Source organism: Mandrillus leucophaeus, unplaced genomic scaffold (genome assembly GCF_000951045.1).
Source record: "Mandrillus leucophaeus isolate KB7577 unplaced genomic scaffold, Mleu.le_1.0 Scaffold1220, whole genome shotgun sequence".
Classification (NCBI taxonomy): Eukaryota; Metazoa; Chordata; class Mammalia; order Primates; family Cercopithecidae; genus Mandrillus; species Mandrillus leucophaeus.
Window position 1 is genome coordinate 244,602 of NW_012100544.1, and position 13,066 is coordinate 257,667.

Below are 13,066 nucleotides of genomic sequence, written 5' to 3' on the forward strand. Positions count from 1 at the left end.
TGGTCTCGATCTCCTGACCTCGTGATCCACCCGCCTCGGCCTCCCAAAGTGCTGGGATTACAGGCTTGAGCCACCGCGCCCAGCCAAAAAAAATTCTTATCATAATAAGCTATGAGGCTTAATGCAAGAAAGAAGGAAAGTTGCACTTTGCACAAAAGTCGTGCCTTTCCAGCCAGTATTGAATCATTTAAATGTCCCAGTGATACCTCTTGAGTCATACAGGCATTGCTTTCACAAAAACTGCTGAAGGGGTATTGTGGAATAATGGGCTAGGTTCTGTCTAGAGAAGTGGGAGCCCTAAATTTCAGTCTCAGCTTTGCCTCTCACTTTGCAAATGACCTCTTTGGGCCTCAGTTTCCTCATGTTTTCCACATTCTCCACACTGCCTTTCAATATTTTTTAATGCAATATGTAGATCCAAAAGAAAAGATGTCTAAGCTGGTATTATGAAAGGAAGCAAGTGGCAGTATGTTTAATATACAACTTAAAACAGCAGTGGTTAGATGATGAGACACATACAGAACGACTAGAGACAACAGCTGGAGACTATTGTTTCATGTATTAATAGAACCTGGCTTCACTTCCAGGGTGAGTGCTGGCTTCTGCTAGGAGAGGAGAATTCTTACTCCATCTTTCTGTATGGATTTGCAGCATGTTGCATTTGTTAAATAGAAATAACTGGAAGTGATGGGCTTGAAGGACAAAAGACAGGTTCTGTATTCCACCAGCAGTTTGGGCTCTTCTATCTGAGCACCCACTAAGTTGTTCCTGAGCTTCAAAGTGGTATCCTATAGAAATTTGACATGCTTGCTTCTAAAGACCTAAGAGCATTGTGGTTTACTTGATAAAGATACTTAAAAGAGAAACCAAATATTTAACCTACCTGAGCTCTTCCGACCCTGAGACTTATTTATAAATTAAACAAATATTTATTGAATATCCACTACCTGCCAAACTCTAATCTAAGCACTAGGGATACAGTATTTGAGAAGGCATACACAGTTGCTGCCCTCATGGCGCGTATATTCTAATGGAGAAGATAAACTATAAACAGGCAAAAAGTATACACATAACATGATGTCAGGTTAGAGGTAAGTGCTATGTAGATTAGTAAAGCAGGGTAAAGGAAGAGAGAAAATAACAGAAAATGCTATTTTTAACAAGATGGTGAGAGGAGTCCTTTGCAAGTTGGTGTCATTTCGGCAGAAATCTGAAGGAAGTGACTAAGTGATCAATACAAAGATCTAGGGGAAGAATATTCCAAGCAAATGAAAAACGACTGTGAAGGTTTTAAGTTGGAATAGATTTGATCTGTTGGAAGAAGAGCAGGACGGGCAGTTGGCTTGAGTGGAATAAACCACTGCAAAATGGTAGGACGAGGTTATGGATCAGACACATTCTATTGTTCCACTGAATTGCAGTCAAGAGTACCTTTACATTCCATACTCAGAGTTCTTGAACCTGTCTACATGCATACAATGTAGCATCAGGTATTTGAAGCTGCAAATTATTTTTGCCACCTCCAACTGCACAATATCTGTTCCAATAAAACAGTCTCTTTCCATTTGCCTTTCTTTCTGTCTCTACCAATGTTCTTTCCTATTAAAATGTTCTTTCCTCCTTTTCTCTTATTCTCCTTTCAGTGGAGAGTATCAGACTACCTTTGTGTTTCTTCTTAATTGATAAAGATTTTTTATTTGTTTTTGTTTTTGTTTTGCTTAATGTTTCTTATTTTAGAAATTGGTACCACCGTGCACTTCAAGCAAAAAGGTATGGTTCTTATTTTTGGTTACCTTTCATATGTCAAAATTAAGGTTTCACAGCAATATATTGTTGTCTTATATACTTGAGTTTCAGTGGAATAATTTGTAATAACGATTTCCTTAACACAACTGGCATTATTTTTTCCAAATTGTGAACTTTTTCATTTACAAATAGTTCCTGATCAAACCCATGACCCTTACATTGCTCTTGACAGTAATTTATTTTTAAATCCCTGAAACAGAGCAAGTTACGCTTTCCCCTACTCCCTGTTCCTACCTTCCCTTTCTTAAGTATTCATGGTTCATTCTGACAGAGCTGCAATTTTGGAAATGCTCATTGCCCAGTAACAGGGCTCTCAGAAGAGATGCAGAGCCTAATTTACATTCACTTGTTGACGTCATAAAACAGACCCTAAAATGCAAGTAGTTACTAATTCTGAGGTGCTGTCTTTACAAGTCCAATAAATCATAGTCCCTAACAGTGTCTATCTCCAGACCAGAGCCACAGAGGCACCTATGTGGCCAGACCCCACCCTCTTCACTTCCTGAAGGTCACCTACATGATTATAATTGTCTCATATGAAGGCATCTTCCTCTGTGAGTGTCAGAGGGGTGAGACAACCAAGATCACTCTCAATTGTGGAAACCTATTCTTGTGGAACTTATGTCCACCCGTGATCAAGAGCCACAGAGATTATGGACACTTTGTTGCTTACTCCCAAGAAAGGGCCAGCACCGTGTTTATGGTCAGTGCTGCAAGGTCCTCCCTGAAGGCAACAGGGAAGAGGCGGCCATGAATATGTACTTGGAAACAGGATCATTTGAGGCCTTCAAGAAGGCATAAAATATTGTCCCTTTCAGCCCTTCTTTACTTCCCAATGCCACGATTACCAATTATGTTTTAATCTTAAGTGGCTAGTATTATATGTGATACATTATGGATTTGATATGTGGTTGAAGAAATAGGGCATAGCTTTTTTTTTTTTTATTTCAAAGACAAGATAAACTGCCAGTGTCACCAGAAGTTCTACGTATTAGACTAAAATTTTAAAAAATTGTATGCCAAAATACTTGCTGCTGTGTTGATGAAAAAGATGTGATGATTCTGACTTTACTGTGAGAGTGTTACCCAAAATCTCACTTTATAGAGAGTAGAGAAAATGCATAAAGAGCTAAAGAAAATGTAGTAAGAGCTCACATTGTATTGATTTTAAGACCCATTACTCAAAGAAAACATCGACATAGTAGTTCCCCCTTATCCGCAGGGGATATGGCCTCAGGACCCCAGTGGATATCTGAAACTGCAGATAGTACAGAACCCTACCTATACACACTATGTGTTTTTATATACATATCTATGATGAAGTTTAATTTATAAATTAGGCCCAGTAAGGGATTAACTACAATAATAATAAAACAATTCTAACAATATACTGTAATAAAAGTTATGTGAACGTTATCTCTCTCTTTCTCCGTCTCTCTGAATATCTTATTATACTGTATGTACCTCAGGTAAGTGAAACGGCAGAAAACAAAGCCACTGTTAAGGGAGGACTACCGTATTTCCTCTCCTCTAATTTGCTGCAGTCTGAGCTTTAATCCTCATTCACCCAGAGGAAGCTGTACTGGCAGAAAATGGACAGTAGGTGGCACCAAAGTCAATTTTATCAGGCTTCCTTTTAAATATGTCTTCCCAGGATGCGAGCATGCCTTAGTCGGCTGCGCTAGATGTTACGGGAGGCAGATTCATAGGAGACTTTGTAGATTCGTGTTCTCCTTTGTTAAACAAGTGTTTTACAAATTGTTTAGAATTTTGTTCTATTTTCAGTCACTCAATCAGCCCTTAATAATTCTGAGAGAATTCAAACTTTAACTCCTCTAGCTTTTTTTTCTCGTATGGCTGAACTACGAACTGGAATAAAATTATGATTTATCTATGATTTCTTAGTGGCTGAAAGGAATACCCAAGGATCACTGAGAGCATAATTAACAACCCCTTTGAATGAATTTAGTCCTACATCCAAGAAATGGGCTCTCAGGAGGAGCAACAGAAAACTGTTGACCAGATTTGAATTACAAAGTGTCTCTAAGCATACGCTTTCTTAAATAGGTGTTGAAAAATCATCTGGTCCTTTCCTTGAGATGTTACTGAAAGACAAATCAATTGGCTCCAGATCCTGAATGAAATGTATAGTCTAGAGACTTGCCGAAAAATTCTCATATCCCTCAATTTCGGAATGTTTTATCAATCTCGCCCTTAATCACAAATTCCCCTTCATTGTTATGGGAAAGTGCAGTCCAGCGTTCACCTGGACACAGAATCTCACTTAATCCACCTTGGGGTCGAGAACCTTGACCTGGCATGTTGACTTACGATTTGCAGTCCTGCTGCAGCTGAATTTTGCTCCTTAAAGTCAACATTTAAAACCTTGACCCAATTCACAAATCAATGCCTTTGACTCAGGTTGGTATTTCATCTCTTTCTGTAATCCAAACTTCTGCATTTGGATTAGTAATAATGCAATTTACTAACTGTTTACCAGATACCACATATATTAGTGGGTGTGCACATATATAACACGCATATACAATGTGGTTAGAGACTAAAATATGATTTTTGTCTGTTATATGAAAAACACGTCGCAAATTTTTGAATTGTGGTTCTATTTGCCCATCTATTCTTAAGGCTAATTTATGTTTGCAGACTCTTGCTTTCATTTTATCTGTCAGTATATGAAAGCACTTGCTGAGCTTGGCCATCTGGTGTGGGAAATAAGATTTATCATTTGCATTTCCACAAATAAGCAGAAATTTCATAACTCTGAAGTAAAACATAATTAATGATTTTGCTGATTATTCTTCCCTGAAATAGCCATAACTGAAGTAGTCTCCTATGCAGTCACATATATCTATAATTGCATACACACTTGTGATGATTTCCCAACTACCACCCATTTACCCTTGTATTTTTAAGCCTATTTATTTACTCTCAAACCCAATTATGAAAGGAGTAAGTCATATAAGTAGACTGAATAGCTATATGAGAGCACTTAATAAATAATAATTGATAGAGATGAAGATATCTTTAACTGATGCACAAAGTAAGTTTCAAATATACTTGTACATCACTTAATGACTGGGATACATTCTGAGAAATGCAGTATTATGTGAATTCATTCTTGTGAGCGTCACAGAATATACTTACACAAACCTTGATGGTATAGCTTACTACACACCTAGTATATATGGTATAGCCTACTCCCAGGCTAAAAATGTGTAAGCATGTTACTATAGCGAATACTATGGGCAATGGTAAGTATTTGTGTATATAAACTTATCTAGACATAGCAAAGGTATAGTAAAAATGCAGTGCTATAACTTTATAGGCTTTGTATACATGATTCATCTTTGACTGAAATATAATGTAGCACATGACTGTATATAATAATATTATAAAAGATAAAATTAAAGATTATTAACATAGTTATACTGGGATTCCCCATTATAACGTAGAATAGCATGTGAAAATAGCAGTTAATTCTGAATTATTTGTAAAAGATCAATAATATGTGTGCATATCATGTGTATATATAAGTATATAACATATATACTTTGTATGTGTATGTATACATGTATTATCAAGAATGTTATATGTGAATGTGTTTATCTAGGTTCATTTATTCTGTAATATATTTTTCAATAATGGAATTTTGGCTTTCTAGAATACTTACCACCGTCAAATAAATGATAAGATTAGTCTTAACCTTGCCAAGATATCACTCAGCTCCAGGATGTCTACAAGATAATCTAGCCTGTCCTTGCACCAAAAATGAGATTAAGGCAATCAGCAGAACTGGACTCTTTCTGAAAACCTCTTGTTTTACACTATCTCTGGTGCAAACACAAGTATTTTTTGCCTAACCCTCTATGGCTTTAATTTTTGTGTAGTTTTTCTCTGTTTTGAAAACCTCATCAATACACAAATACAACCAAACCTGCCAAGGAGCTCTTGCCATCTAGTGTACATAGAGAGACTAAAAGGTTAGGAAAGTAACATTCCTACCAGCCCAAAAGCCCTGGGGGAAGTTGCCACTAAGAAAGCTTGAAGGTCCCAAAAGTCCAAAAAGGGTGGGAGCAGGAGACATAGAAGTAGATTAGGAAAGGCCTTGAGCTGACTTAAGACACTTGAATGAAGCCCCGGGCAACAATTACTAATCGGGTGCTTTCATGCAAGATACAGCATCTCATTGAACTTAATTCCTCATGAAATAAATGCATGAACCTGAAGGTAGCTAAGGTGTCTTTTGTTAATATGATCCTATAACAATTCAGAAAATTAGATAATTAATTCATCGAATCTCTATTCTGTGTTTCCATAGATTTACACGTAATAAAGCTCATTTTATACTGTATGCTGATCAAAGTTTGTATATGTTCATATTTTTATATTAGGTGATGTTTTTAATATTCTCAAGAAGGTATTCCAGTCAAAACCCTCCTATCAAAAATCTTCTTTGCAACGATAATAGTTGTCTCCTTGTTTTTGTTTGTGCTGGCCATTTTAATCAAACCCAAGTTTAATTTGCTGAATGTTGACAGAAGACTTACAGGTACCCCTTTACTGTGTAGTAGTGACAGGCAAAGACTCTGGAGCTAGATACCTGGGTAAAAACCCCAGTTCCGGCCGGGCGCGGTGGCTCAAGCCTGTAATCCCATCACTTTGGGAGGCCGAGACGGGCGGATCACGAGGTCAGGAGATCGAGACCATCCTGGCTAACACGGTGAAACCCCGTCTCTACTAAAAAATACAAAAAACTAGCCGGGCGAGGTGGCGGGCGCCTGTAGTCCCAGCTACTCGGGAGGCTGAGGCCGGAGAATGGCGTGAACCCGGGAGGCGGAGCTTGCAGTGAGCTGAGATCCGGCCACTGTACTCCAGCCTGGGCGACAGAGCGAGACTCCGTCTCAAAAAAAAAAAAAAAAACCCAGTTCCTCTACTTGCAAGTTGTGTAAACTTGTACAGTGGATCCAACCTCCCTGTGCCTCGATCATTTCACCGTAAAACAGGTTTCATCATAGTATCCACCTTATAGCATGGTTGTGTGCTTATATTTATAGGGCAGGTGTGACAAAATCGTGTTGTAAGTGCTGTATAAGTGTTTGTGGTTTTGTTTTTATTGTTGTTGTTACTTTTATTATTTACATAAAGCATAGATTAGGAGACCATGGAATTTGGCATTTTTCCCTGTTATCCTATCTCCGATTGGGTATGTTTGTAAACAGTTTTGGAAAAATTCACGTACCAGGGGATGCTTCCATCATACCTGCAAACCATCATAGTTTCTCACACACACACACACACTCACTCACACATAATCCATCTGCATATGCACCCTCAAAATTTTAAAGTGACTGACAATTACAGTCACACAAGTTTCTCTTTTGAACATCATTGTTTAAGTATGTAGTCTTAAATCCAAAAGTCCCTGTAGTGAAAAATACTATTTTTTTTGCTTTAATGGAGTATGAGCAGAACTATACAAAAGGAGAAAAGTGGAACAAGCAAAGCACAGATGATAAGCTCTTCTGCCAGACCACTGATTGCCTCCTCCCCAATCCTCTCTTTTATGAACACACAAGCCCCTTCTCCAGCTGCCTATCCATCCTATTTCCCCTCTCAGACCCACACCCACATCCCCCAAATTGTGTCCACATTGGGAAGACTTAGATGGCAGCAGGAAACATGGATTGCCATTCCAGGTTAATCTGGGTGAGTTCAAATCTCAGTTCTGCTCATGGTTGGGACTTGCCTCTCAACCTCTCTAGGTGTGTTTGTTTATTTTTGTTGTTGTTGTTATCGTCTTTGTTTTTGTTTTTGATTTTTAAAGTGACAAATGAAGAGTTTGGAGGAGGTGATCCTTTGCTGCCTCTTAAGATTTTAAGATGTATTGACTTATTTTATCCCTTGCTAAGGTACCATCTCGCCATAAGCATTACTTTAAAACAGTTCCCCTCCCCATTAGCAAATAAGTGATGGCTGCCTCTCCCCGGGGACAGAGGGAGTCATGGTTTGGTTCCATGCTTTATTGGTGGAGATGCTGTGATGAATTGGCCAGAAGACCCATGTGTGACTGCTGAAGGACCCTTACCAATGCTTAGAACCTTAATGAGTGCTGGCACCAGAGGACTACTGAGGGCAGGGCCAACAGGAGGAGGCTGGGTGAACCGGAGCCTGCTGCACCATGAGACACATTAGTGATAGCCAGTTGAACGACTTATCTGGCAAGAGCATTTTGTATTTAGAAATGTTTCAGCCAATGATGCCCCTTAGGATACTTGTAGCCTGAGGAGGAGAAGGATTTAGGAAGGTTTTGAGCCTTTCTTGGGCTGCACGTAAGTCAGTTACTTTGAGACGCTAGTACCCGGCTAGGTCTTACCTCTGATTCCGTCAGCAGTCAGCTGTAACACAGAGTGGGCCCATGTAACTCATTCTCTTTCTCTCTCTCTCCTTTTTTGCTCTGCAGGACCTGGGTCGGTGAGAGGAATAAATGGATCCATCAGTCTGGCCGTACCACTGTGGCTGCTGGCAGCATCTCTGCTCTGCCTTCTCAGCAAATGTTAATAGAATAAAAATTTAAAAATAATTTAAAAAACACACAAAAATGCGTCACACAGAATACAGAGAGAGAGAGAGAGAGACACAGAGAGAGAGAGAGAGATGAGGGGAGACCGTTTATTTCACAACTTTGTGTGTTTATACATGAAGGGGGAAATAAGAAAATGAAGAAGAAAATGCAACATTTAAAATAATTTTACAGTCCATCATTAAAAATTTATGTATCATTCAGGATGGAGAAGGTTCTACCAGGATATGTTTATATCTACTAAGCAAATGTATGCTGTGTAAAGACTACACTACACTAAGGACATCCAGATGCTGTAAAAATAAGAGAAGAACCAGATGGATATTAAGCCCCCAACACACACTTTATCCTTCCTTCCTTCATCTTTTTTCATCTGTGGGGAAAAAAATAAGGTCTTGCCTTTGGTGTTTATATTTCCATAACCTTTTAATTCTGTTTTTCATTTGAGCTGACTTGTAGCCACTTCAGACTATCAATGGAATCTTATGTTGAGCCTTTCTCTGGCTTTCCTTCCTCCACTATCTCTCCAACTTTAGAGATATCCCCTCTCCCTCCAGTGTGTTCTATCTCCCCCACACCCACCCTAGATACTCCCTTTTTACCCACCTTTCCTCCCTCACCTCTCCTCACCCCCACTCCCTCCCCGGAGCACTAGTCATGCCGCAAATGCTAGGAAGTGTCATTTTAATTTTCTCCACTGTGCGTGTGTGCTCAAGTCTTTCGCTCTCATGTGGGTGTACATGTGTGTGAGCGTGTGTGTGTGTCTCTCTCTAAAGCATGCCAAGGGAATGGTCCATGTGTACATAGACTCATTGTGCTGTAGATACTGTCCTGCATTGTAATTGTGAGATGCGGCTGTAACAAGTTGCTGGGGGAGATGGCGGGGAAAGAGGCAAGGAGCAGAGTCCTCCTCTCATCCATGGCTGTCACATGGCATCAGTGTGTATTCAAACCAAGCTGTGCCCCTTCCAAGGGGAGGACCCCATATTCCTCCTAGTCCCATCATCAGAACCGAGTGGGGAGTCACTCAGAATATCACTGTAAATGAAAGTGCCTACTATCGATGGGGTAAGCAAACAATATAAGGAATTATGACATGGATGAGCTGCCCTAGGAGGGAAAATTTCAGATTTTACTCTCGTTTCATGAGTCTGAGGGATTCATATATTTCCTGGCTTTTAACAGGGTGGGCCCTGCTCTGCTGTGAAAATGAGCAGCATGTGTTGAGTAAATCCCCAGAAACAGGAAGGTCTCCAAGTGTCAACTCCCAGTGGAGGAATGATGAACCACTTGGAGATCCTAAGCAGCCCTGTTTTACCTCCTCCCTAATCTTCAAATAACATTTGTCCCATGAATTCACCTGAGCAGAGATTGTTTCCTATTTCAGATAAAACACAGTGAAAGTGAGCAAGGCAGAAAAAGTCAACAGATGCCCAGGCTCCTACCGTATTCTGGAGATACTGTCAGAGCTCTAATACAGAGCATTGGCCATAATGAAAAGCAGTCCACTCCTTATGCTCCTCTGCAGATGTTTTTCCCAGTGTTCTAGGTTAACATTTTATTTGGTTGCCTGCATAATCCCTGTTCTGTTTCACTGATGGTGTTTGCAGCACCACTGTTCATGGTGGTCCACTGTTATCCTATGCCAGGGTGCTAAAAATTGCATGATATTCACCTTCCCTGATCTATTTAAATTTATATCTGTAAGAGTCATCTTGACATTAACACTGAAATGTGATCTAGGTCCTTAACCAAAATTGCTGGGCAACTTGTAATAAATTTGGACAGGAATTTTATGAGTACCACAAAGCTTGGTGTTACCACATCACCAGAAGGATTTCTTAGGAAATGTCTTGCAGAGAGAGCTGGCTCTCTGCATGTAGATATCTTTGTCAGAAAAGCAACCCTTGCTCTCACACAATAGTAGGCATTGAAAGTGGTTCAGTTCATGAGAGGACAGAGGATTATTTTGAGATTATATTTGAATGTAATCTTGTAGAGCCAAATATGGTTTGTCGTTAAGTTGGAACCTTGTAAATAGCTGTTACATGATATAAAATGAGAAACTTTGTAACTGGAAAAGAAGGAAGGAAGGAAGGAAGGAAGGAAAGAAAGAAGGGAGGGAGGGAAGGAGGGAGGGAGGGAGGGAGGGAGGAAAAAGGAAGGAAGGAGGGAGAAAGATCTAAGTAGCATTGTTAATTTCTTCTAAGGGATTGTATTGTTTGTTTTAGAAGCTTATCACAGCCTTCTTTCATGATTTGGCAGTTTAGACTTGAAACAAGGAAAAATTCAGCTTGGGGATAGTTAAGAGTGTTTATAGCAGATTCTGACATAGGGGAGAAAACAAATTCTCAACCAAGAAGGTAGCTAGTAAAATATAGGGAAGGTGAGCCATATTCCTATGCAGCATCAATTTATTGACAATCAGGTATTTCTCTTAACAGTTTGGTCTTCTTAGTTCAAGAATAAAGGGTATCATCTTTAATAATAAGCATTCCCCATAAATTGAAGAGGCAGTCACACGCTTAAGTGTGTGGCTTTAGAAAAGTGCATGCTAATTTAAAGATATACAGGAAGAGAAAAGTAGAAGAGTTAAGTTGGATGTTGTTAGAAGTTGGATGTTAGTATTAGCTTCAGGAACAGATCCCCATGGCATGTCACAGGCCTTAATTATATACCTGGCTTTCTTATTGTCTCCACTTTATCGTGAGAACAAGGTCTTGGTTTCATGAGAGGAACTTCTCCATTGAAATAAATGTCTCTGCCATGTCAGCACCATTTGTTCCCTCGGTTTTAATATAATGAACCATATATTAAACATAACTAAACAAATATTTAAATGTGGTGTTTGCCTATATCTCTAGCAGGATCTGGGAATTTTTAAAATTTGCTTCTGGCTCCTGTTTCAGAGAAAACATTGTCCCCAGAAATCTCATAGAATTGAAAGTGTTCCCTGAGCAATATGAACAACGGAGAAAAATATAGTTTAGAGAAAGTTCAGGAAAAGGTAGGGCCAGAAGACTGACACCAAGAAATCACTGAGTCTCAACGTAAGACTTCTTGGAATTTAGTTAATCATATTGGAATAAATTCCTTCAAGAATCTTGTCCCTTGGTAATCAAAGCTTGAAACCCTGCACTGAAAAGCACCAACTGGTTGGAAATAATATACTGAGAGGAGTGAAATTCATCAATCTGAGTGGCTAATATATTTAATATCCTTTGTATACAAAGTAAAACTCCACCATTCGTAAAACAAAATCCTTAGACCCAACTTTCAGTTGACAAAAACAGAAATGACTTTGACCCAGGGCGCTTCCTGAAGAACGAGAACTATCCAGGGTTTTACAACAGCAGGATTGTAATCATGCTCTGTGCAATTGTTGAGCAAAGGTTTTGCCTTGTTGGATAAAAAGTCTTGCTTGTTTTGAGACATAAAATTCCCCTGTCTTAAAAGAACTAAGGCTTATAGAAAACCATATGTGTTTTCTGTCAGGAAGGACTGCCCCATTGACCTTTGCCTTCTCTTCCAAGTCAGACAGACTTCTCGCTTGCCATGGGCATTTTTTTACTACGTAGTCAGACTACTGGGACTATTCATAGAGACCTTGTAAAAGTACTCGTGATTTTCACGTTCTTGGAGGACCAAACAAAAATCTGTTTCTCCTTCAAAAATGGACTTACCTCCTTTGCACACAAAAGCTAAACTCCTCAGCATGAAATTATTTGAGTTATTACTTTACCAAGTTTTGAGCTTCTTGAATCCTCCAGAGTCACAGATTCCATCCCTGAGTTGGTTGTGGTTTCACTGTTTCTATTGGCTAGTCTCCCTGAATTTTTCATTTTGTTCTTTGCAGGGCTCGAATTATTTGTGGAAAACAATAATACATATGTGTGTGTATTTTTTTTGTCTTATCTTTATAGATGCTATATTTACAATAATGTGTGTATTATAAGACAAATTAAGAATAATGTTTTGAACTTAAAAGGAAGAAAAGTACTGAATTTGGTTGTTTAGAAAAAAAAAATCTATGCTCATGTAGAAAGACATAGAACCCCACTTTTTCCATTTTGTAATTATTTGCCAAAAAGAAATTTGCTTATCAAACATGTATAACGGGATTAACCATGTCCTCATTTTTCTTTTCATCCTCATAAACTTTTAGCCTGCATTTAGTCTTGGTTACCAGTATCATTTTTTAAGAGAAATGAAAGTACAATGCTATATCTGACCTACATAAACTATTAATATTTTGAAGACAAATGTGAAACATACCACAAAAATGGTGAGATAAGACCCTGAATTAAGAAACAAAAGTGCAGTTTAGGAAGCCTCCTCCCTTGCTTAAATGTTTAGAATATTTCTTCTCCAAAGACTGCATTTGCCTCAGTGATGTAAATTTTCCATCATGGTTGGCATAATATCTGTAAACATCTCACTAAATGCAAAATGGAGTTTACATTTATGTGCATACTAGCAGAAAAGAAGTAAACTATTCTCATTTGCATGTAGCTATGCTGTTCAAATGTCGCCAACCAAAATTTAGGAAACAATTTGTTTTCACCCAGCAATGTACATCACTTTTCTCTTGGCAAGGAAGCTGGTGTTAACGTTGGGTTTAGGTTTAACATTTACACCAGCGAAAATGTTTATGAATATTAT

General features: G+C 38.8%; 1 protein-coding gene across 1 annotated transcript in view; it reads left to right on the top strand.

Annotated features, from left to right (window-relative positions):
- The window catches only part of LSAMP (limbic system-associated membrane protein), a 236,872-nt gene extending 228,468 nt beyond the window's left edge, over positions 1–8,404 (top strand). Inside the window, exons 8-9 of the mRNA XM_011971454.1 lie at positions 1,738–1,770; positions 8,285–8,404. Coding sequence (XP_011826844.1) covers positions 1,738–1,770; positions 8,285–8,382 — 131 coding nt within the window. The 3' untranslated portion in view covers positions 8,383–8,404. The remainder of the gene's footprint in view (positions 1–1,737; positions 1,771–8,284) is intronic.
- The last annotated feature ends 4,662 nt before the right edge of the window (positions 8,405–13,066 follow it).